General features: G+C 43.4%; 1 protein-coding gene across 1 annotated transcript in view; it reads left to right on the top strand.

Moving 5' to 3' along the window:
- LOC137439508 (basement membrane-specific heparan sulfate proteoglycan core protein) overlaps nucleotides 1-19,583 on the top strand; it is a 48,046-nt gene extending 28,463 nt beyond the window's left edge. The window contains exons 8-13 of the mRNA XM_078768193.1: nucleotides 10,136-10,381; nucleotides 11,124-11,438; nucleotides 14,359-14,658; nucleotides 17,122-17,412; nucleotides 18,730-18,835; nucleotides 19,018-19,583. Coding sequence (XP_078624319.1) covers nucleotides 10,136-10,381; nucleotides 11,124-11,438; nucleotides 14,359-14,658; nucleotides 17,122-17,412; nucleotides 18,730-18,835; nucleotides 19,018-19,048 — 1,289 coding nt within the window. The 3' untranslated portion in view covers nucleotides 19,049-19,583. The remainder of the gene's footprint in view (nucleotides 1-10,135; nucleotides 10,382-11,123; nucleotides 11,439-14,358; nucleotides 14,659-17,121; nucleotides 17,413-18,729; nucleotides 18,836-19,017) is intronic.
- Nucleotides 19,584-22,084: the final 2,501 nt, after the last annotated feature.

Below are 22,084 nucleotides of genomic sequence, written 5' to 3'. Positions count from 1 at the left end.
TTTGAGTCAATTGCATGAAAATTGAGGATTTTATAAATTCAAAAAAAGTGGTTGATCTTTGGCCTATGTTGACCTTTTGGCCTATGCTGATCTCTAAAATAGTTGGTGGTTGAATTCAGTTCGCTGATCTGTAAATCGTTTTCAAATTTGAGTCAATTGCATGAAAATTGAGGATTTTATAAATTCAAAAAAAGTGGTTGATCTTTGGCCTATGTTGACCTTTTGGCCTATGCTGATCTCAAAAATAGTTGGTGGTTGAATTCAGTTCACCTATATGTAAATCCTATTCAAATTTCATGTCAATCGGATGAAAATTGAGGATTTCAGAAATTCAAAAAAGTGGTTGACCTTTGGCCTATGTTGACCTTTTGGCCAACACTCATCTCAAAAATAGTTGGTGGTTGAATTCAGTTTGCTGATATGAAAATGCTATTCAAATTTCAAGTCAATTGGATGAAAATTGAGGATATTAGAAATATGAAAAAAGTGGTTGACCTTTGGCCTATGTTGACCTTTTGACCTCAAATACATATAGGATTGATTTTGTCGGACCACGAACTTTACCATTTGGTGAAGTTTCGTAAAGATTAGTTTCAAATTGTGACCTGTAGGCAAGTATAAGTGAGCGGACAGACACACACACACACACACACACACACACACACACACACACACACACACACACACACACACACACACACACACACACACACACACACACACACACACACACACACACACACACTAACACACACACACACACACACACACACACACACCGCAGTGATCAACATACTTGCAAAAAATATATTATTTTTTTTTTTGCCAAGTAACAAACAGAGAAATGGACCCAAATGCAATACCCTCTCCTCCTGCGAGGGTAACAATAAAACAAACAAACGGAGTGAAAAATGAGTCCATGTACTCCCTTTTATAAATTTTCTTATTAAAAAAATGTACTCCCTTTTGGCGCGTGTCATCACCGGGCTCTTTGCACCCCTTTGGTGTCCAGTGATGACGTCATGCAGTGCCTGGAGATGGAATAGGGAAGGAGCGGTGTACAATAAAGTGCAGTACTATTGCAAGCAAATCCGAGGGGAAGAGGGTGATATAACCCGTGGGATGAGCTCGATTCCTCATTATGCACCTAATATAAGAAGTCTCACGCATGGTACCATTCACCCATAATCCCAGTTCCTCATTCCCACGCTAGACCCAATGACTGTACATCCTCAAACGAGTTTGGTCGTTTGGTCGTATGTATGCTCACTACTGAGTGCCGTTCTTCTTCAATCCTGCACTTGCTCGTCGTTTCCGCTCGAGTTCATGACCCCTCAGCACTAACTTCCGTTCCGGTTGAGTAATACAAACAAAACCGCCCACCTACATTTTCTTCCTCTGCCATAATGTTCCAAGTTAGAGTTGGGTTAGCCAAGAAAGTCGAGATTCTGAACATAACTACCTTATAAATACCTCTTCCGGTCTTCCCTTCAAATGATCCGCTTTCTTTCACCAAAACATTAGGTTTGATTGACTTGCCTTCATGTAAAATTGTTTCTTCCAAGAAGAGGGAATGGAGCGGACGAGCGGCTGCGTGGGCTGTCAGACATTGATGTCATCACGTTTGACGGCCATTGGAGGCACATTATGTAAAAAGGCAAGACCCCTGACCTCTTTTGAGAAGACATGACTGAGTGTGAGACAGGGTTGTTTCGGTTGTGCCAGCATATGATTGGGCTGGGGGGTGGTCTAGACCACCACTTCTAGATCTGAATGAGGATCTTTGGTGGTCTTTGGTGGTCTTTGGGGTGGCCACTATCTACACCTACACCTACAGGTATGCACGCTCACCCTTGAGCTATATGTAGCCTACTTTTGAATCCCAGCCCCCCTGTAAACTCTCACGATGGTGTTTCGCGGGTAGAGTGAGGCATGCATGTGTATGTGCACCGTCCCTCGGAAGGACGTCAAGCTGGAGGACCTACCTATATGCTAGCATTAGTTGGTGGAGGTTAAAGAGTCTTTCATGACGAGTGGCCAATGCCTGCTCTAATCTACAGGGGGCACTGCCACACTCCCAGCAATGATGCAAGCGAGCAGCCACGTGCTCGACACGAAATGATGATGAGGATGTTATTAAACTTCGTGGTAAAGTTCAGGAAACTTATGAAACTTATAACATTATGAAATCTAGCAGAGTATCCGTCCAACGGGCGATCTTGTTCCAAGCAGGCAACACATTTTTCTGCCATCAGATATTTTCTTCTGACACAACTACTTTGACTTGAATTTCTTGTTTATTTGCTTTGGTAATATCGCTCTTGCTGATTTTTGTTAAAACTTAGGTGTCCTTGGTTTTTGAGGCATCTCAATTTTCCAGAAAAAAAAAACATCAAACATCATCCCAGCTAACAATACCCACAACCAACCCACACCCCCTCTTTCTCCTCCGCCTTCACCATCCCCTCACAATTCCCCCATCAAGCATCACCCTACCTAACAATACCCATAATAACCCCACACCCTTCCCCCACTCCACTTTCCCCCACAATCCCCCTGCAACCATCAGCCTAGCTAATAATACCCATGAACACCCCACACCCCATTACCCCACTCCACAATCCCCTCACAATCCCCTATCAACCATCACCCTCGCTAACAATACCGACAACCCCAGCCCCCCCCCCCCCAACTCCCTTCACCATCCCCTCACAATCCCCCATCAACTGTTACCCTAGCTAACAATACCCACGACCCCAACCCCCTCCCCCCACCCCCCTCTACCATCCCCACATAATCCCTGTCAACCGTCACCATAGCTAACAATTTTCCCACGACCCCAACCCTCCCGCCCCCCCCCCCAACCCCCTTCATCATCCCCAATCAGTATGGGAATCCGAGCTCGCAATGCGCCATTTCTCTTTTCTTTCTTTGGAGATTTTTTGGACTTTAAGGATCTTTGGGGTCTTTTGGGTCTTTTCCATCTTTGGGGTCTTTTAGCTTTTTGGGTTCTTTTCAGTCTTTGGGGTCTTTTAGGTTTTTGGGGTCTTTTCATTCTTTGGAGATTTGTGGGACTTTAAGGATCTTTGGTGTATTTTGGGGTCTTCAGGGTATTTTGGGTCCATTGGGTCATTGGGCATTTTCGACCTTTTTGGTCTTTAAGGGTCTTCGGGGTCTTTTTGTCTTTTGGGTTTTCAGGGATCTTTGGGATATTTTGGGTCTTTGGGGTCTTTGGGGTCTTTTGGGTCTTTAGAATATTTTGGGTATTCGGGGTCTTTTCAATCCTCTGGGTCTTTTGGGTCTTTAAGGGTCTTCGGGGATTTTGGGTTATCAGGGTCTTTTGGATCTCTTGAGTCTTTGGGATATTTAAGGGTATTTGGGGTCTTTGGGGTATTTTGGGTCTTTAAGGGTCTTTGGAGTATTTTGGGTCTTCAGGGTATTTTTGGTATTTGGGGTCTTTAAGGGTCTTCGGGGTATTTTGGGTCTTCAGTGTCTTTTGGTTCTCTTGGGTCTTTGGGGTATTTTGGGTCTTTTTAGTCTTTGGGGTATTTTAGTTCCTCTGGGTCCTTTGGGTCTTTTGGGTCCTCAGGATCTTTTGGGATATTTAGGGTCCATGGGTTATTTAGGGTCCTCAGGGTCTTTTGGGTCCTCTGGGTACTTTAGGTTAAATATTTCAGGTAATATATGTGGGTGGAGTTCGGTCAGCTGTCCAGCCAATGGGTGAAGAGCGGACATACATACATACAGTGCATACATACAAACACTTGCTCCATTATATATAGATGATAGAGCTAACCCCCGCTCTCGCAGGGAAAATGGCCTTTAAATGCCTGTTGTTGTTGTTGTTGTTGTTGTTGTATAGATCTGCTCGGCATGAAAGTTGTTTCTTTTCGAAAACGAATGACGTGTTTGCTTTGGGAGGGCATTGGGAGTCGGACCAGACTGGTATGAATTCAGGCGAATGAAATACAAAATGGAATTTAAGATGATTGAACGTAACTTCTTGATTTACACCACGTGACGAGTAAACATTGTCAGGAAGAACATGATAACATTGTGGACCTTATTACAGGAAGTCACAAACGTCACCTCGTGGTAGCCAGTATTACACGTTACGTTTTTATCAACCGAGTATGTCGATCATCATCATCATCATCATCTGACTGTGTCGATAATGTCTGAATAATGAGAGTGTGAGTACGTCTATAAAGTATGTACTATTAGAATGTGAGTATGTCTATAAAGTAGGTACTATTGGAATGTGAGTACGTCTATAAAGTATGGACAATTAGAATGTGAGTACGTCTATAAAGTATGTACAATTGGAATGTGAGTACGTCTCTAAAGTATGTACTATTAGAATGTGAGGACGTCTATAAAGTATGTACTATTAGAATGTGAGTACGTCTATAAAGTATGTACTATTAGAATGTGAGTACGTCTATAAAGTAGGTACTATTGGAATGTGAGTACATCTCTAAGGTATGTACAATTAAAATGTGAGTACGTCTATAAAGTAGGTACTATTAGAATGTGAGTATGTCTATAAAGTAGGTACTATTGGAATGTGAGTACGTCTCTAAGGTATGCACAATTAGAATGTGAGTACGTCTATAAAGTATGTACAATTGGAATGTGAGTATGTCTATAAAGTAAGTATTATTGGAATGTGAGTACGTCCATAAAGTTGGTACTATTGGAATGTGAGTACGTCTATAAAGTAGGTACTATTGGAATGGGAGTACGTCTATAAAGTAGGTACTATTAGAATGTGAGTATGTCTATAAAGTAGGTACTATTGGAATGTGAGTACGTCTCTAAGGTATGCACAATTAGAATGTGAGTACGTCTATAAAGTATGTACAATTGGAATGTGAGTACGTCTATAAAGTATGTACAATTGGAATGTGAGTACGTCTATAAAATAAGTATTATTGGAATGTGAGTACGTCCATAAAGTAGGTACATAAAGTAAGTAGACTTTATAGACGTATTGAAATGTGAGTAAAATATTATAAATCACATTCACGTTTGATTACCTTTTGAAACAGTCGCTGCTGATGTTTAGCATTAAATTTAAATGGTGGAAACCCCGGTGGTGTTTCGTTACTAAGTGGGTATCTACAGCTTGCTGCTTCCATTCCTTACAACATCTGACGTCACTGGTACATGAATAACAGAGTTTCTCCCGCAAAGTGGCGCATTTGAGTGTGCTCCGATCCGAGCAACAATTTATTGATGCTGGTGTACCAGGTTCGAATCCCATGTTCGGTTACACAACCTCGAGTTTGTCCATCGGCTATTAAACGTCCTTTGTAAATGACGGAGAAGTACAACAAACGTGCTCACGTGATGCACGTACAAGCTCCGCCACGAGCCCGACACCATTGCGCAAGAAGCATGAGTATGATGACACCTCGCCGAATGAAGCGTGGTGGTGTGCTTTCCATGAGGCATGGGAAGAGTTAAGGTTAAACAAGGGACACGTGGTGTGCTTTTAGGGTATTTCCTTCAGGAAATTCCCGCCTCGCGCGCCCAACCCACTCCCAAGTCAAAGTCGCAGATTTAAACCGCAAGCGAAGCCTCATTCGGCTTATTCGTTCATGTTTGAGACAGCAGAGACAGGTATACGTTTTAACAGGTAGAGAGAGCGTAAGAAAAACTTCATCGACGAAGATGGTCTCGACGTTATCGATTATCGTCTTCCTTGTACTGGGAACTGCGATCGATCGATCAAAAGGTAAATGAAACATCTTTCTCTTCTCTCTCCCACAGTCCCAGTAACCTTGTACCTGCTCAGTTATCTAGCTTTAACTGGAATTTTATATGTAGGCCTACCTTGTTCAGCATTCATGGACGCGTTTTGTACTTACCACGTGGGGGACCAGGTACGCCGAACAGGTACCGGTAGACGTATACGTGCAGATGGAATGGCTATTGTGTACAGTACCTCGTAAACAGGGGGCAGGATGGCCAACACTCCTAGGGATACGCACACTCGTCCCTAAGCTGTCTAGACTGGGTTCGAATCCCGACCCAGGTATAAACTGCCATCCTGGTGCTTCGCAGGTAAGTGATTCATCAATGTGTGTGTGCGCCGTCACTCGGGTGGACGTTAAAACTGGGTTTCCCGTCCATCGGAATTAGTCAGTGGATGTTAAAGATCCCATGGTGTTCAAATTGTGAAGGGTAGGCGAATCATCGCCGGCATCCTGAACAAATAAAATTCATAGGCCGCATGCGAAACCAGAACGACACTCGGTAGCAGAGCATACCTCCGCCATGCAGGTGAACAGTTTCCATCTTATATCCACTGATAGGTCGGATGTGCACTGGCGGATGCAAGGGGGAGGGGGAGGAGGAGGGGGTGCAGGGGTGCGCGCCCCCGTTCGGATCTTCGAAAATCTATATATATATAAAACACTGTGTGTGTGTGTGTGTGTGTGTGTGTGTGTGTGTGTGTGTGTGTGTGTGTGTGTGTGTGTGTGTGTGTGTGTGTGTGTGTGTGTGTGTGTGTGTGTGTGTGTGTGTGTGTGTGTGTGTGTGTGTGTGTGTGTGTGTGTGTAATGTTACCGATAGACTCATAAACGGAGAGGCTCACGTGCTTGATATTTGGCATAGACATGGCCATTGAGCCTGGAAAGGACATGGCCTACCTCAAAATATTTGATGATCCATATTTTTTATTCATATTTACCTCAGCGCATTTCTGCAAGGAATATTATACACGGAATCTGAGCAGGTGGCAGAGCAGCACGCTGATTCGCTCAGAGCGATCACGTGCTCACCCTCCCCCCCTCCCCTCCCCCCCTCCCCCCCCCTCCCCCTCCCCCTCCCCCTCCCCCCCCCCTCCCCCTCCCCCTCCCCCCCCTCCCCCTCCCCCTCCCCCTCCCCCCTCCCCTCCCCCTCCCCCTCCCCCTCCCCCCTCCCCCCCCCCTCCCCCTCCCCCTCCCCCCTCCCCCTCCCCCTCCCCCCTCCCCCCTCCCCTCCCTCCCCCCCCCCCTCCCCCTCCCCCTCCCCTCCCCCTCCCCCTCCCCTCCCCCTCCCCCCCCTCCCCTCCCCCCTCCCCTACCCCCCTCCCCTCCCCCCTCCCCTACCCCCCTCCCCTACCCCCTCCCCTCCCCCCTCCCCTACCCCCTCCCCTCCCCCCTCCCCTACCCCCTCCCCTACCCCCTCCCTCCCCCCTCCCCTACCCCCTCCCCCCTCCCCTACCCCCTCCCCTCCCCCCTCCCCTACCCCCTCCCCTCCCCCCTCCCCTCCCCCCTCCCCTACCCCCTCCCCTACCCCCTCCCCTCCACTCCCCCGCCCGGCAATGCCGGGTACTTCTGCTAGTAAATTATAAGCTATGAATATCCTGGAACGGCCCACGTGTCCAGATTATTTTGAATAAGGAACATTCCAGGCGGCTTACCAACGCTCAGGTTTTAAATCACTTTTGCTTTATTATAAAACACTCCAGGTGCGACGGTAAAAAAAACCATACTTTCTTCACATACATTTCGTCACGGGAATTCTTCCGGATTCTTGTAGTTAATTAGCCTAATTAACTTAGGAGATCATAACAATCATTTCGGTAGAACTACACAAATCAGAAAGCTCCAGTAGAACTACAGAAAAACATGACGTGTGAAGTGTATGAAGAAGGGCGAAACCGAAACAAGCGAAACCGAAACAGGGCGAAACCAGGTCGGTAACTGAGTTTTTCATACACTTATGACAGTATCTGAACTAAGATCAAAATTCTGCTCTGTGTGAGGATTCTGCTGAGAGCTTGACAGACAGAGCGTACGTACATGGCGGTGACGGTCATTACGTGCGCTCATTAAAAGCTGGAGAACTGAAATTATTTATATGTTGGTTTAAATTATATATATATATATATATATATATATATATATATATATATATATATATATACACACATATACACACACACACACACACATATATGCACATATATTAACATACATCTTGTTTTTTACCCTCGCCTGAGGAAAGGGCATTGCTTTTGAGTCCGTTTGTCTGTTTGTTACTTCCCGGAATAGATTCCGGCAATTATGTTGGTTGGTTTGTCTGTCTGTCTGTGCGCAGTACTACATCTACATCGTTGCACATAGCATCGCCATACTTTACACACATATTTTCCTTGCCCTGAAATAGACTGTGCCAAATTTTTAACTCTCAAGGCCCAAGGTCAAGCTCAAGGTCACCCAAAACGTGAAAATCGTTTTTTGCTCACTAGCAACAGTACCCGCCATCACGGTCGTCTCTCCAACTCACAATCCCACGAGATATGCGGAAAGGACGACCCAAAACCAATTATCTTCTTTTTGATTCGCATTCTTCTTTTGATTTATTATCTTCTTCTTTTGAACCACATCATTAAAAGTAAATAATGACCTCTGCCAAAATTCAAACGACGTGGGTTTAATCTCTACATGAGAGAATTCCACAAAGCTATTTGGGCGGTGTATAAGCTAACAGATCGCTGTCTCCATCGATCTTGCCAAGGCCGTAACACCTATTGGCTCAAAATCCTTTTAACTGTTGATTTGGTAGTTTTTACAATGAAGGAAACATGTATCGGGAGTACATACGACATAGCGATGTGAATGTGACAGCTCTGAGGCGTCTTTCGCTTCGCATCGCAGTGACGGCGAGCACCAACATGGCGGCTGTAGGATTAAAATCTGGCTTCAAGCCCCCTCACCACCTGCTTATATAAATCGTTTAAATAATCATTTGCGCCTCCCAATTTAAGCCCCGCTCTTAGGGCGGGTACCGTTGCTCGTAATACATAATGGCGATACAACAATTTTTACCGCTTTGCTTTGAAGACCGGGAATGAAGGGGGGGAGCGTGTTAATATGTGTGGTTGAAGGCGTTGGGTTCGGTCACGTGGGCAGTAGGCATCTGTCATGTGGTTCGGCCGCCATATTTGTTTTAACACAAAACCCTTAAAAACCACTGAAAATACATCCTGGCGGGGGTTTGCAATCTCTGATTGCTTTCTTGTTTATTTTTGTTTCTCACAATTTTATCTCTTATGATTTTCAATTCTTATTTCTCTTATTCAATTCTTATTTTAAAATGCATTTAATTAATTATACAGTATTGGTTGTTTCTAAACTTAAATATAAATAATTTTAATGATTGCTGTAAATGGTGTTAATTTCACAACATCCCATATTCAACTTTATTTAAATTGTAAACCTCAAAACATAGTTCCCTTACCTAAAGCAAAAACCTTAACCTGTAAGCAATTGACTAGTTTCCCGACTGCACGGATCATCAGCTGGGCACCGTTCTTCCTCGAGGTTTCGATCCTTTCAGCCCAGGACCTCTCCAAACGGTGGATTCAAAACCACACACACACACACACACACACACACACACACACACACACACACACACACACACACACACACACACACACACACACACACACACACCATCAATTCATCAATTCATAGCAGAAGGAACAGCTAGGTAAGTCGTTTCACCAGTTCCTCTATCTGACCATTAGTCATCGCGAATCTGTTGAACTGTTGGACCAAGGAAGAACGCAAGGAGCTGCAGAAACTTCCAAGAACGCACGAAATGCCGTTTCTGACTATCAATTTTTAACAATTTCATGGGAGAGGACCCTCAGACCCCCGTTAACCCCCCACCCTCAGCGCTATGGCCTCGCGCACCCCTACCTCTTCAAACTCCTCCTCCCTTATATTATATGGATCCCAATCTTCCCAAAAATCGAATCAATTCGTCCTTGTCGCACACCCAACCTGTCCACCAAGTTTCATCTGAAACCGTCCATAGCTTTTTGAGCCATCCTGCTCACAGACAGACAGACACTGGATGAAAACTACATCCATCAACCTAATGTGTCGGAGGGAAAGAATGAAGCTTCCAAACAGACATGGAATGTCAGGAGAGAGCGATATGTTTAAGATTCCAGAAGAGAAAGAAGGGGAAGTGTGCAGCCAGGAATTTGGAGCAGATGATTGAAGTGCCAAAGGTGTTGCAGCGTAAGATGTGATGCGTTGCTCATTTGCATAATCATTATACAGTGTACAATTGATTCGTGCTCAAGTTACCTTGGGATTCAATACATTCCCTCGCTTTCTCTCCCTAGCCGTTCCAAAGGTCCGGATTGAAGAAGAACCTCCATCGGCCGTCACTCTCATTTGTGAGGACATCCCCGAATCTTTATCGTATGTAGAATGGAAAAAGGACGATACACCTTTGGATGAAAAGACACACTACCATAACATGACGTCACCAAGGCTGTACATCTCTCCGGTTTCTCAAGAGGACGAAGGAAGCTACACCTGCGAAGGAGACGGAGACCTGAGTGGACCAGTTCCATTGGAACTTTACCGTGAGATATTTTACCTTTCTTACTTTATATACAGTTTGACCAACATCCAGGTGCACACATTATTGAAATGAAACACGAGTCAGGACGACAACAAAGCGAAGTAAATTGTAATCGGAATTGACACAGAATTATCAGAATCCAAGTACAGGTAGATTGTGAAAATGTTTTTCTAAAGGTACCGTAAAGAAGAAGACATTTAGCAAACAAGTTCTTTCCAAAATGTTTCAAATCTGAGATGATGAATTCCATGAAAATCGTCACCCACGTGTGATTCCATCACATTACCTGGTCTGCCACCTATAGTTTGCAGTTTCTGCATTGCATTACCAATAAGACTGCGATAGGAAAGCAGTACTATTGTTGACGTCCGAATTTTTTTTCTATACCTTGTGTTCACTAACAGAGCAGAGTTTTTATATCAAATCTCATGTCTGTTTACCATGTCCACATAGTGTGATTCCGTCACAAGACTATTCTGGGTAACAAATTTTGTTAACCGGGGTAAGCCTCACTGAGAGTCATACTCGTCTGTAGCCATGTGACAGTTCTGGTTCAATACATATAATTGAATTCTCTCTGCTTTTCTTAGCATTCAAGATAATTACCTTATATGTTCAAAATTAGAGTGCACATTGTGATTCCGTCACGATGTAATTCATGAGATGAGCTCACCTTCCAATTCTGACTTTGTCTCCCTCTCTATGTTTCCACCTTTGCCCTTTGACCTCGTGCCCTCCCGCAGCCTCCAAGCCACACATCAAACCCAGCACATACGGAATGCAGATGGGGTCCAACCTCTCCCTCGAATGCAGCAATGTTTCTCCCAAAACTGCAAGAGTGACATGGAAGAGAGATGGACGCATCGTAGCAAACAATTCAACCTCATTTTCACGTCTCAGTGGCTCCTACTCGGACATTACAGGGTTTCGACTGTCTGAGGATGGACACACTCTCATATTGGATAACCTTTCTCGCAGTAACAACGGGCTTTACACCTGCATGGTGAACACCGCTTATGGGTCTTCCTCTAGTGAGGACTTCTCTGTGGACACTACCTGTGAGTATGTACACCTCCACACCTGCTTACATTGCCATGTAACATGCAGTCAGGAATAAGGGATTGATCCACATTATTGTTACCACATATGTGTGAGGCAAAAAGCGGGGTTAAGCACTTGGTTCACTTTGTCTGTCTGTCTGTCCATCTACAAATGTCAGTTTATGATTGAGGAATTGAGGATTGATTGAATGTTATATTTTGAACGTGAATCGGAAAACGATCCTGTAGTTTAACAGTACTTTGGCTCTGAATTCTTCCCGATCGCGCATGTGAAGAGGAGCGAGGAATTTTTATTCTGTCTGCATGTCTGGAACTCAAACAAAATTAAAAATCATTCCAAACAGGAAACGTACTATTTTTAAGGACGTCATAATAGACACAAACAACAAGGACGAAGAACGAATGCAACGTGTTAAACAAGGTGGTGTAAAAGACGGTAAACATCAACGGGGGTAAACTTCCAAAAAAAGTTTTTTCTACAATCTTCAAAATCTTTTTTATTTCAATTGAATTACTGTATATACTTTTGTACACTGTAGAACACAAATCGCCTTTTTACGACTTTTAAAACCCTTTCGTTAGCAGCAGGATACATGGACAAAATACGATTCGGCATTTTCCTTCATCTCCACCAATCAAATTTGATGCTCCCAGACCCCGCCCATGTCCTTTTTTTCTCTCAAGACTGCACAGAGTGATGTGTTCTGTGCACTTTCTAAAGCTTTTGACAAATGTGCAAACATTGGATGAAGTAGTTCAATGAAGAATAATACCAAGGAGAGGTTTGCACGTTGTGGCACCAAAGGGGAATTAGAAAACATAAAGGGAGCATGTGGGCAGTGAGCAAATAACCAGAACGCAGTCATGTGGGCAGTGAGCAAATAACCAGAACGCAGTCATGTGGGCAGTGAGCAAAGAACCAGAACGCAGTCATGTGGGCAGTGAACAAATAACCAGAACGCAGTCATGTGGGCAGTGAGCAAATAACCAGAACGCAGTCATGTGGGCAGTGAGCAAATAACCAGAACGCAGTCATGTGGGCAGTGAGCAAATAACCAGAACGCAGTCATGTGGGCAGTGAGCAAATAACCAGAACGCAGTCATGTGGGCAGTGAGCAAAGAACCAGAACGCAGTCATGTGGGCAGTGAACAAATAACCAGAATGCAGTCATGTGGGCAGTGAGCAAATAACCAGAACGCAGTCATGTGGGCAGTGAGCAAATAACCAGAACGCAGTCATGTGGGCAGTGAGCAAATAACCAGAACGCAGTCATGTGGGCAGTGAGCAAATAACCAGAACGCAGTCATGTGGGCAGTGAGCAAATAACCAGAACGCAGTCATGTGGGCAGTGAGCAAATAACCAGAACGCAGTCATGTGGGCAGTGAGCAAATAACCAGAACGCAGTCATGTGGGCAGTGAGCAAAGAACCAAAACGCAGTCATGTGGGCAGTGAGCAAAGAACCAGAACGCAGTCATGTGGGCAGTGAGCAAAGAAACAGAACGCAGTCATGTGGGCAGTGAGCAAAGAAACAGAACGCAGTCATGTGGGCAGTGAACAAAGAAACAGAACGCAGTCATGTGGGCAGTGAACAAATAACCAGAACGCAGTCATGTGGGCAATGAGCAAATAACCAGAACGCAGTCATGTGGGCAGTGAGCAAATAACCAGAACGCAGTCATGTGGGCAGTGAGCAAAGAACCAGAATGCAGTCATGTGGGTAGTGAGCAAAGAAACAGAACGCAGTCATGTGGGCAGTGAGCAAATAACCAGAACGCAGTCATGTGGGCAGTGAACAAATAACCAGAACACAGTCATGTGGGCAGTGAGCAAATAACCAGAACGCAGTCATGTGGGCAGTTGGCAAATAACCAGAACGCAGTCATGTGGGCAGTGAGCAAAGAACCAGAACGCAGTCATGTGGGCAGTGAGCAAATAACCAGAACGCAGTCATGTGGGCACTGAGCAAATAACCAGAACGCAGTCATGTGGGCAGTCATCCAAGAACTGGAGCCGTCAAGCTGCAAGCCTTACATTTTGTCTCTTGATTTGTTAACAAATTCCAGAGCAGACACCGCATGTCCGAACTCACAACTTTGGAAATGATTAACATTTCCAAACGTTCAAAAGAAAACATTTTTGAATAAGTGTTCCGCACGATACAAACATCGTCTAACTCGGGGAATGTTCTATTTCTTCGAGAGTAAAATGAACATTCAGAAGAAATAATCAAAATGTTTCACAAGCAGCAGTCTTGTTTCAGTTTATAAAAAGTGCGGTGAAAGCACAAGACAAATAGCGCAGACAACTTGTATACATGTTTGATCATCTCTTCCTCCCAAGCAAAAGGCCTGCTCTCTCTACTACCAAATGTATCCGCGGTGATATTAATATTAAATGTCGAGGTAACGATACCATGGGATCTTCATCAGACCGGTTTGCACAACACACGTCCTGATTTATAAAGGCCGGTATGCTCCATAATGCAGTGCCCCCTGCTGCAACTGCACAAAAGAACACCAATTTTCATCTGACTGTCAGGAATCAAATGCAGGCCTACTCAGCTCGGAGGGCACGATGATGCAAATAGTTTCACTCTGTATCCTATGTGGCCTTACGCCAGGTTTATGAAGGCCAGCATGCAAAGCAATCCAAAAGACTGAGGCTTTAAAATAATTTGAACTTTTTGCGGAAGGTAGCTCAGCATTGTTTGATCCTCTAGAATGTTACCAGCAAGGGGCTCAATAAACATTCTAGAGTCATGTGGAGGTTAAACATGCCAAGGTATCTGTCGCAAGAGATCATGAGGATCTCGAACGGTTCGTTCCATGGAAATTGTATCCTGAGCCCATCGGACACTTGTATGTCCCCCAACGATGTACCACCTGAATAATGTCTATGCATTTGTCCATCTTAGATGGTCCACTGGACGTGACCGTCTGCGTTTACATCAGCACCGGCGGAGAACGTTGCTCCACATCCAACAAGCCTTCAAAACCGGTGCTGATCTCTTCCTCCTCTTCATTCACACTGAACTGCACATTTGACTCCAAGCCACACAAGGACCACACATGGAAGATTCCAGATGGGAAAGTGAAAAAGAGCCAAATTGAGGTGAAGCTGCCAAGGAAGGCGGACTCAGGACCTTACACGTGCATTGTCTGGAACGAAGTGACCGAAAAAGGGGCAAACGTGAGCATCTCCATTATTATCTTGGGTAAGTTTCCTATTTGAATTATATTAAGAACGTATGACTAGCCATTGATCGGCCAGATCTGCATCCGGACCTGAAACAAAATCATGAAACCTTTTTTTTTGTTCTTGTCACCGACCGAACTCGTATGCACCAAGTTTCATCTGAATCCATAACTTTTTGAGATATCGTGCTATATCTACTAATCTAGCTTTGGCCCCAGCTCTCAATGGTGAAGAATCAACAACAACAACAACAACAGGCATTTTAAGGCCATTTTCCCTGCTAGAGCGGGGGTTAGCCTTGCGGTCCCCATGACAATCTTCTCCATTTTGCCCAATTTTCTGCATCTCTCCTTGTTAACCCCCTTGCCCACATTTCTTCTTCCACCATCTTTAGCCAAGTCTTTCTCGGTCTTCCCCGTCCTCTACTTCCTTCTACATTAACTTCCATCACTCTTCTCAACCAGTCACTTTCATCCTTCCTCAACACATGACCAAACCATCTCGACCTGTTCCTCTTCACAGCATCCATCACAGGCTCTATTCCCATCATCTTTCGCAATTCATCATTTGGCTTCCTCTCTCTCAACGATACTCCGCACATCCGTCGAACCATTCGCATTTCCACCCTTTCCAGCCTTCGTTGCTGCTCTACGTTCATTACCCATGTCTCGCTCCCATAAATCATAACACTTCTCACTTAAATCATAAATCATAATCATAACATTAATTTTAATCAATGGTGAAGAATCGCTTTTTAAAATTTCACATTTTCTCTTATCTGGATCTGAATCTTCAAAATCGAATCAATTTGTCCTTGTCACACACCCAAGCTGTCCATGTTTCGTCTGAATCCTTCCATAACTTTTGAGATATGCTGCTCACAGACAGGGGTGAAAACATAACCTCCGTCCACCTTCGGCTGCAGTGGCAATAAAGAAGTAGAAAGTATAAAGGCCTGACAAAGGATAAATGTGTTTCCCAAATCTCGCCCAAAACGAATCGCCATTCCAGATCAATCTCGATCAAAATGACCGCCAATCCAAAGCGGTCATTTTGTTTTGTGAAGCGGAGCAGCATTTCGGCTAAAAATAGCATGCTTCGGCTTACCTGGGTTTTGTAGCAACAAGCACTTCCGACCCAAGATAGTCAAATCCCTTCCAACTTCAAATCCTTTGGGCATAAATGCTGCAGCTGGATAAATGAGAATTCCCTTCATCATTGAATATTTCCACTAAACGATTGAATATACAAACTTCACTTGGACTTCCTTACATCCGTAAAGTGTTGCAAAGCAAACATGCCCTGTCTGCCATTTCCTTCCCGTCCTATCTGGGAATCGTCTCCCTTTGTTGATATTCTCCGCACTTCATCCTGAGTTTGTGTGTTTTGCCCGCACACAAAACCTTCATACAACTGTCACCGTATCATGGCAACAGTACTTTCTTATAATATGCTTGTGCAATACATCCACATCCGGATAGTTTATACACACCATTTTCCTATGTCCCAGAATATTATATATATATATATATATACAGTATATATATATTTGTGTGTACAAGATCGAGGCTCGTGAAAAAGCTTACCTTAATCACATAAAAACAAGCTGACACATAAAACATATGATAAAGGGAGCGGGAGACAAGATGGGGAGAGAGAGGGAAGCACACAAGTACAACAGTAGAGAACAGGGACATCCGGAGATCTGTGGGAGGGAGAGGGCTTGGGGGAAGGGGGAATGGGAACGGGGAGGTTTGGAGAGGTAAAAAAAACCATATGGACACTGCCAGGACTTCCAGGAAAGAAGTTGGAATTTCAAAAAAGTGGATCTGCGGTGAATAAACGGGGGTAGAAAAGATCAAGGTTTTGGATGGGGGAAGATAAGAGATGGTGGTGAACAGCTGTTTTAAAGACCTGGAATAAAAGACCTTCAAAGACCATTGTTCAAATAAAAACAATGGGAGGCTTAGATGCTGAGCCTACAGGTGTGTGTGTGTACCTGTCCCTGATCTGTCTAACCTGGTTTTGAATCCCGACCGAACCATCAACCACCATTTTAGTGTTTCACTTGGAGGGTGGGGCATCGATGCATACACCATCCCTCAGATGGACGTTGAACTGGGCGATCCATCTGGCAGCATTAGTTGGTAGGCGTTAACCTCCCACGGTATCCTTCTCGAAGAGTCAGCGAGCTATCCCCGGCACGCTGAACAAATTACAAATTCCTGGGCCACCTTCGGTTTAACGTTGGGCCTGGCCAGAAGATTCGTGAAAGACTTGGGCCAAAAGGGTTCCCCAGCTGACCTGAGAGGAGGATAGGAAAAACTAGGGTCTATAAAGAAACATTAGTAGTCTACGGATAAAGATGATGCACTACGCACTGCATTCCTGAAGATGCAAGTTTGTCATATAGTGCAGGAGCTCACTTGTTCAATGAAATGCTGCAATTTACCTTCTTCCTTTTCCCTTTGTGCATTCCCAGACCCCCTACCACAGCCTATCATAGTAATATCTCCATCATCACCTGTTGGAGGATCTGAGATGAACCTTTTGTGCAAGGTGCCTCGACCACACAACACCAGCGCTGAATCCGAAGGCCCCGAACGAAAGTTGACGTACTCATGGAAGCTGAATGAAAATAGCATTGAGAGAGCCATAAGTTCAGCGTATTCCATCCAGAAGGTCGATTCGGAGCACGAGGGGAGGTATGTCTGTGTGGTCAGCAACAAGCTGGAGCAGCGTCAGAGCGAAGAAGCTGAACTCAAACTCGCAGGTGAATAACAAAGCAGCGTCACCTGAGCTGTACACTGTTAGCTCCTGGAATAGCATTGGTAAAGACATGGTAAAGAAGCGTCACTTGAGCTGTACACGGTTAGCTCCTGGAATAGCATTGGTAAAGACATGGTAAAGAAGCGTCACTTGAGCTATACACGGTTAGCTCCTGGAATAGCATTGGTAAAGACATGGTAAAGAAGCGTCACTTGAGCTATACACGGTTAGCTCCTGGAATAGCATTGGTAAAGACATGGTAAAGAAGCGTCACTTGAGCTATACACGGTTAGCTCCTGGAATAGCATTGGTAAAGACATGGTAAAGAAGCGTCATTTGAGCTACACACGGTTAGCTCCTGGAATAGCATTGGTAAAGACATTGTAAAGAAGCGTCACTTGAGCTGTACACGGTTAGCTCCTGGAATAGCATTGGTAAAGACATGGTAAAGAAGCGTCACTTGAGCTATACACGGTTAGCTCCTGGAATAGCATTGGTAAAGACATGGTAAAGAAGCGTCACTTGAGCTATACACGGTTAGCTCCTGGAATAGCATTGGTAAAGACATGGTAAAGAAGCGTCACTTGAGCTATACACGGTTAGCTCCTGGAATAGCATTGGTAAAGACATTGTAAAGAAGCGTCACTTGAGCTATACACTGTTAGCTCCTGGAATAGCATTGGTAAAGACATGGTAAAGAAGCGTCACTTGAGCTATACACTGTTAGCTCCTGGAATAGCATTGGTAAAGACATGGTAAAGAAGCGTCACTTGAGCTATACACTGTTAGCTCCTGGAATAGCATTGGTAAAGACATGGTAAAGAAGCGTCACTTGAGCTATACACGGTTAGCTCCTGGAATAGCATTGGTAAAGACATGGTAAAGAAGCGTCACTTGAGCTATACACGGTTAGCTCCTGGAATAGCATTGGTAAAGACATTGTAAAGAAGCGTCACTTGAGCTATACACTGTTAGCTCCTGGAATAGCATTGGTAAAGACATGGTAAAGAAGCGTCACTTGAGCTATACACGGTTAGCTCCTGGAATAGCATTGGTAAAGACATGGTAAAGAAGCGTCACTTGAGCTATACACGGTTAGCTCCTGGAATAGCATTGGTAAAGACATGGTAAAGAAGCGTCACTTGAGCTACACACGGTTAGCTCCTGGAATAGCATTGGTAAAGACATTGTAAAGAAGCGTCACTTGAGCTATACACGGTTAGCTCCTGGAATAGCATTGCGATGGTAAAGACAACTGGATGAACCTGCTTTGTTTTACTCAAAGGATTTCCTTTGTACACCTCTCTCTTGTGTTCTGCAGGGAGCAAGGTGTGGATAGCAGCTATCGCTACCATTGCAATACTCGCAGCCACGATCAGCGCCGGAACTGTGGCTTATTTATACAAATTCAAGCAGAAGCAAGGATGGTAAAACTCTCACAAGACTCTCACTCTCATCATTTTTTTTCCAACACTTGGTACACTGTGAACCCCACCCAATGACCCCGCCAAAATATCCACGCACACCTTATTCAACCCTTGACCGCCCCTTTTTCTCTCCGCCTGAACCACTCACCGAAACAGCCTTTTCCTTCTTTCCTCATTCACAGTTACAATGTCGCAAGAACGAGCAACTGTTGAGGTGCCGGCGTACGAATGATGAGGAGCGAATGTCAAATGGTGACATGGACAGATCTCTCAAGCGATTCTTGAGAATAAACAGCAAGGACCGTAAAGGTATTGCTGAAGTGCAGAATACTATTCCATGAACAGGACTGCAAAAAATGGGCCACTGGATTATAAAGATGGTCCTGGAGGAAGGATGTGGAGAGGGGAATGGACCCCAAAAAGGACTGAACAAGCGACACTCACACTCGTTTGGCTGTTTCCCTTGTACTTAAGAAGTTTTCGAAGAGATTTTATGGAGTTTCGATGTCCTCTGACCCCATGTTTTGTTTTGTTGGGTTTTTCTTTTCAGGGAACGACTTTGCTCTCTGTCGTTGAGCGAGTGCTGTAATGCATTGTATAATGTTGTTGAATAGTTCATTTCTCTGTGTCGATGTTCCTCGAGATTTGTAAATGTACAACGTGCGTGGCTCAGGCCGACATAGACATCACGATGATGTGTTATGATGTAAAAACGTTTAAGAAATAAAAATGGTTCCTTGTCTGCTTCCGTCCCTCGACTTGAATTTCCTTCCGTAGACGGCGAAGCATTTACAGGGCCTCATGTGGTTGCATTGTTGGTAGAGTGGTGATCACAGTGGACGGCGGCCTGATTCACGACCCCTTGCAGACAGGCAACAAGATATCAAATTGTCTTTTAAACAAAGCAAGACGATTTCAGAAAAACATGACAAGTGCAGTGATACTTTGGAATGTTTAGTCGCCAACGTTGTATTTTATTACGTATAAGCAGTGCGGACTTGCCGAATGCCGAAGGTGATGTCCCAAAGGTCTTGACAACCAAGTGGGCACTCACGCCACAAGCAATGGCCACGATGTGCTTGTCATTCCTCGTGGGGATGATCACTTTATGGCAGGGGTGTTGAAATAACCAAACTGCAAGAACGGCACTTGGTAGAGCGCACACCTCCACCAGACTGAAGAGTTTATGTTTTGTATCCCACTGATAGGCAGGATCTGCATCCGGATCATCAGCTTGATCTTGTCACCTATAGAAACTCGTTCACCAGATTTCGTCCTAATCCATCTATAACTTTTTGTGATATCATGCTCAGACAAACAGGGATGAAAACATCACCTCCGTTCGGTGGCGGAGATATGAAGTTCAACAACTAAACTCGTTGTTGTTCCCGAAACTTCCATAATTCCTGATCGAAACTCGGTCATCTTCCATTCCTTCCATAGCAGCACTTGTCATTTCATCGAGTTCATTCTTCTTCCACCTCAAACATGCATTCCCTCGTACCCTAGTTTTCATCATACAGGTTGTACTTTTAATCATACAGGTTGTAGTTTTAATCATACAGGTTGTACTTTTAATCATACAGGTTGTACTTTTAATCATACAGGTTGTACTTTTAATCATACATGTTGTAGTTTTAATCATACAGGTGGTAGTTTTAATCATACAGGTGGTAGTTTTTATCATTGAGGTTGTAGTTTTCATCATACAGGTTGTAGTTTTAATCATACAGGTTGTAGTTTTAATCATACAGGTTGTACTTTTAATCATACATGTTGTAGTTTTAATCATACAGGTGGTAGTTTTAATCATACAGGTGGTAGTTTTTATCATTGAGGTTGTAGTTTTCATCATACAGGTTGTAGTTTTAATCATACAGGTTGTTTTAATCATACAGGTTGTAGTTTTCATCATACAGGTTGTAGTTTTAATCATACAGGTTGTAGTTTTAATCATACAGGTTGTTGTTTTAATCATTCAGGTGGTAGTTTTAATCATAGAGGTTGTAGTTTTAATCATACAGGTTGTAGTTTTAATCATACAGGTTGTACTTTTAATCATACATGTTGTAGTTTTAATCATACAGGTGGTAGTTTTAATCATACAGGTGGTAGTTTTAATCATAGAGGTTGTAGTTTTAATCATACAGGTTGTAGTTTTAATCATACAGGTTGTAGTTTTAATCATACAGGTTGTAGTTTTCATCATACAGGTTATAGTTTTAATCATACAGGTTGTAGTTTTAATCATACAGGTTGTTGTTTTAATCATTCAGGTTGTCGTTTTCATCATACAGGTTGTAGTTTTAATCATACAGGTTGTAGTTTTAATCATACAGGTTGTAGTTTTCATCATACAGGTTGTAGTTTTCATCATTCAGGTTGTTGTTTTAATCATTCAGGTTGTAGTTTTAATCATTCCGGTTGTAGTTTTAATCATTCCGGTTGTAGTTTTAATCATACCGGTTGTAGTTTTAATCATTCAGGTTGTAGTTTTAATCATTCCGGTTGTAGTTTTAATCATTCCGGTTGTAGTTTTAATCATTCAGGTTGTAGTTTTAATCATACAGGTGGTAGTTTTAATCATACAGGTTGTAGTTTTAATCATACAGGTTGTACTTTTAATCATACATGTTGTAGTTTTAATCATACAGGTGGTAGTTTTAATCATTCAGGTTGTCGTTTTAATCATTCAGGTTGTAGTTTTAATCATACAGGTTGTAGTTTTAATCATACAGGTTGTCGTTTTAATCATTCAGGTTGTAGTTTTAATCATACAGGTTGTAGTTTTAATCATTCAGGTTGTAGTTTTAATCATTCAGGTTGTAGTTTTAATCATACAGGTTGTAGTTTTAATCATACAGGTTGTAGTTTTAATCATACAGGTTGTAGTTTTAATCATACAGGTTGTAGTTTTAATCATTCAGGTTGTCGTTTTAATCATTCAGGTTGTAGTTTTAATCATACAGGTTGTAGTTTTAATCATTCAGGTTGTAGTTTTAATCATTCAGGTTGTAGTTTTAATCATTCAGGTTGTAGTTTTAATAATACAAGTTGTCGTTTTAATCATACAGGTTGTAGTTTTAAACATTCAGGTTGTAGTTTTAATCATACAGGTGGTAGTTTTAATCATACAGGTTGTAGTTTTAATCATACAGGTGGTAGTTTTAATCATACAGGTTGTAGTTTTCATCATACAGGTTGTACTTTTAATCATACATGTTGTAGTTTTCATCATACAGGTTGTAG

The sequence above is a fragment of the Myxine glutinosa genome, chromosome 14 (assembly GCF_964187855.1).
Source record: "Myxine glutinosa chromosome 14, kmMyxGlut1.1, whole genome shotgun sequence".
In the NCBI taxonomy this organism is placed as follows: Eukaryota; Metazoa; Chordata; class Myxini; order Myxiniformes; family Myxinidae; genus Myxine; species Myxine glutinosa.
This window is presented reverse-complemented; position numbering and strand designations above follow the sequence as displayed.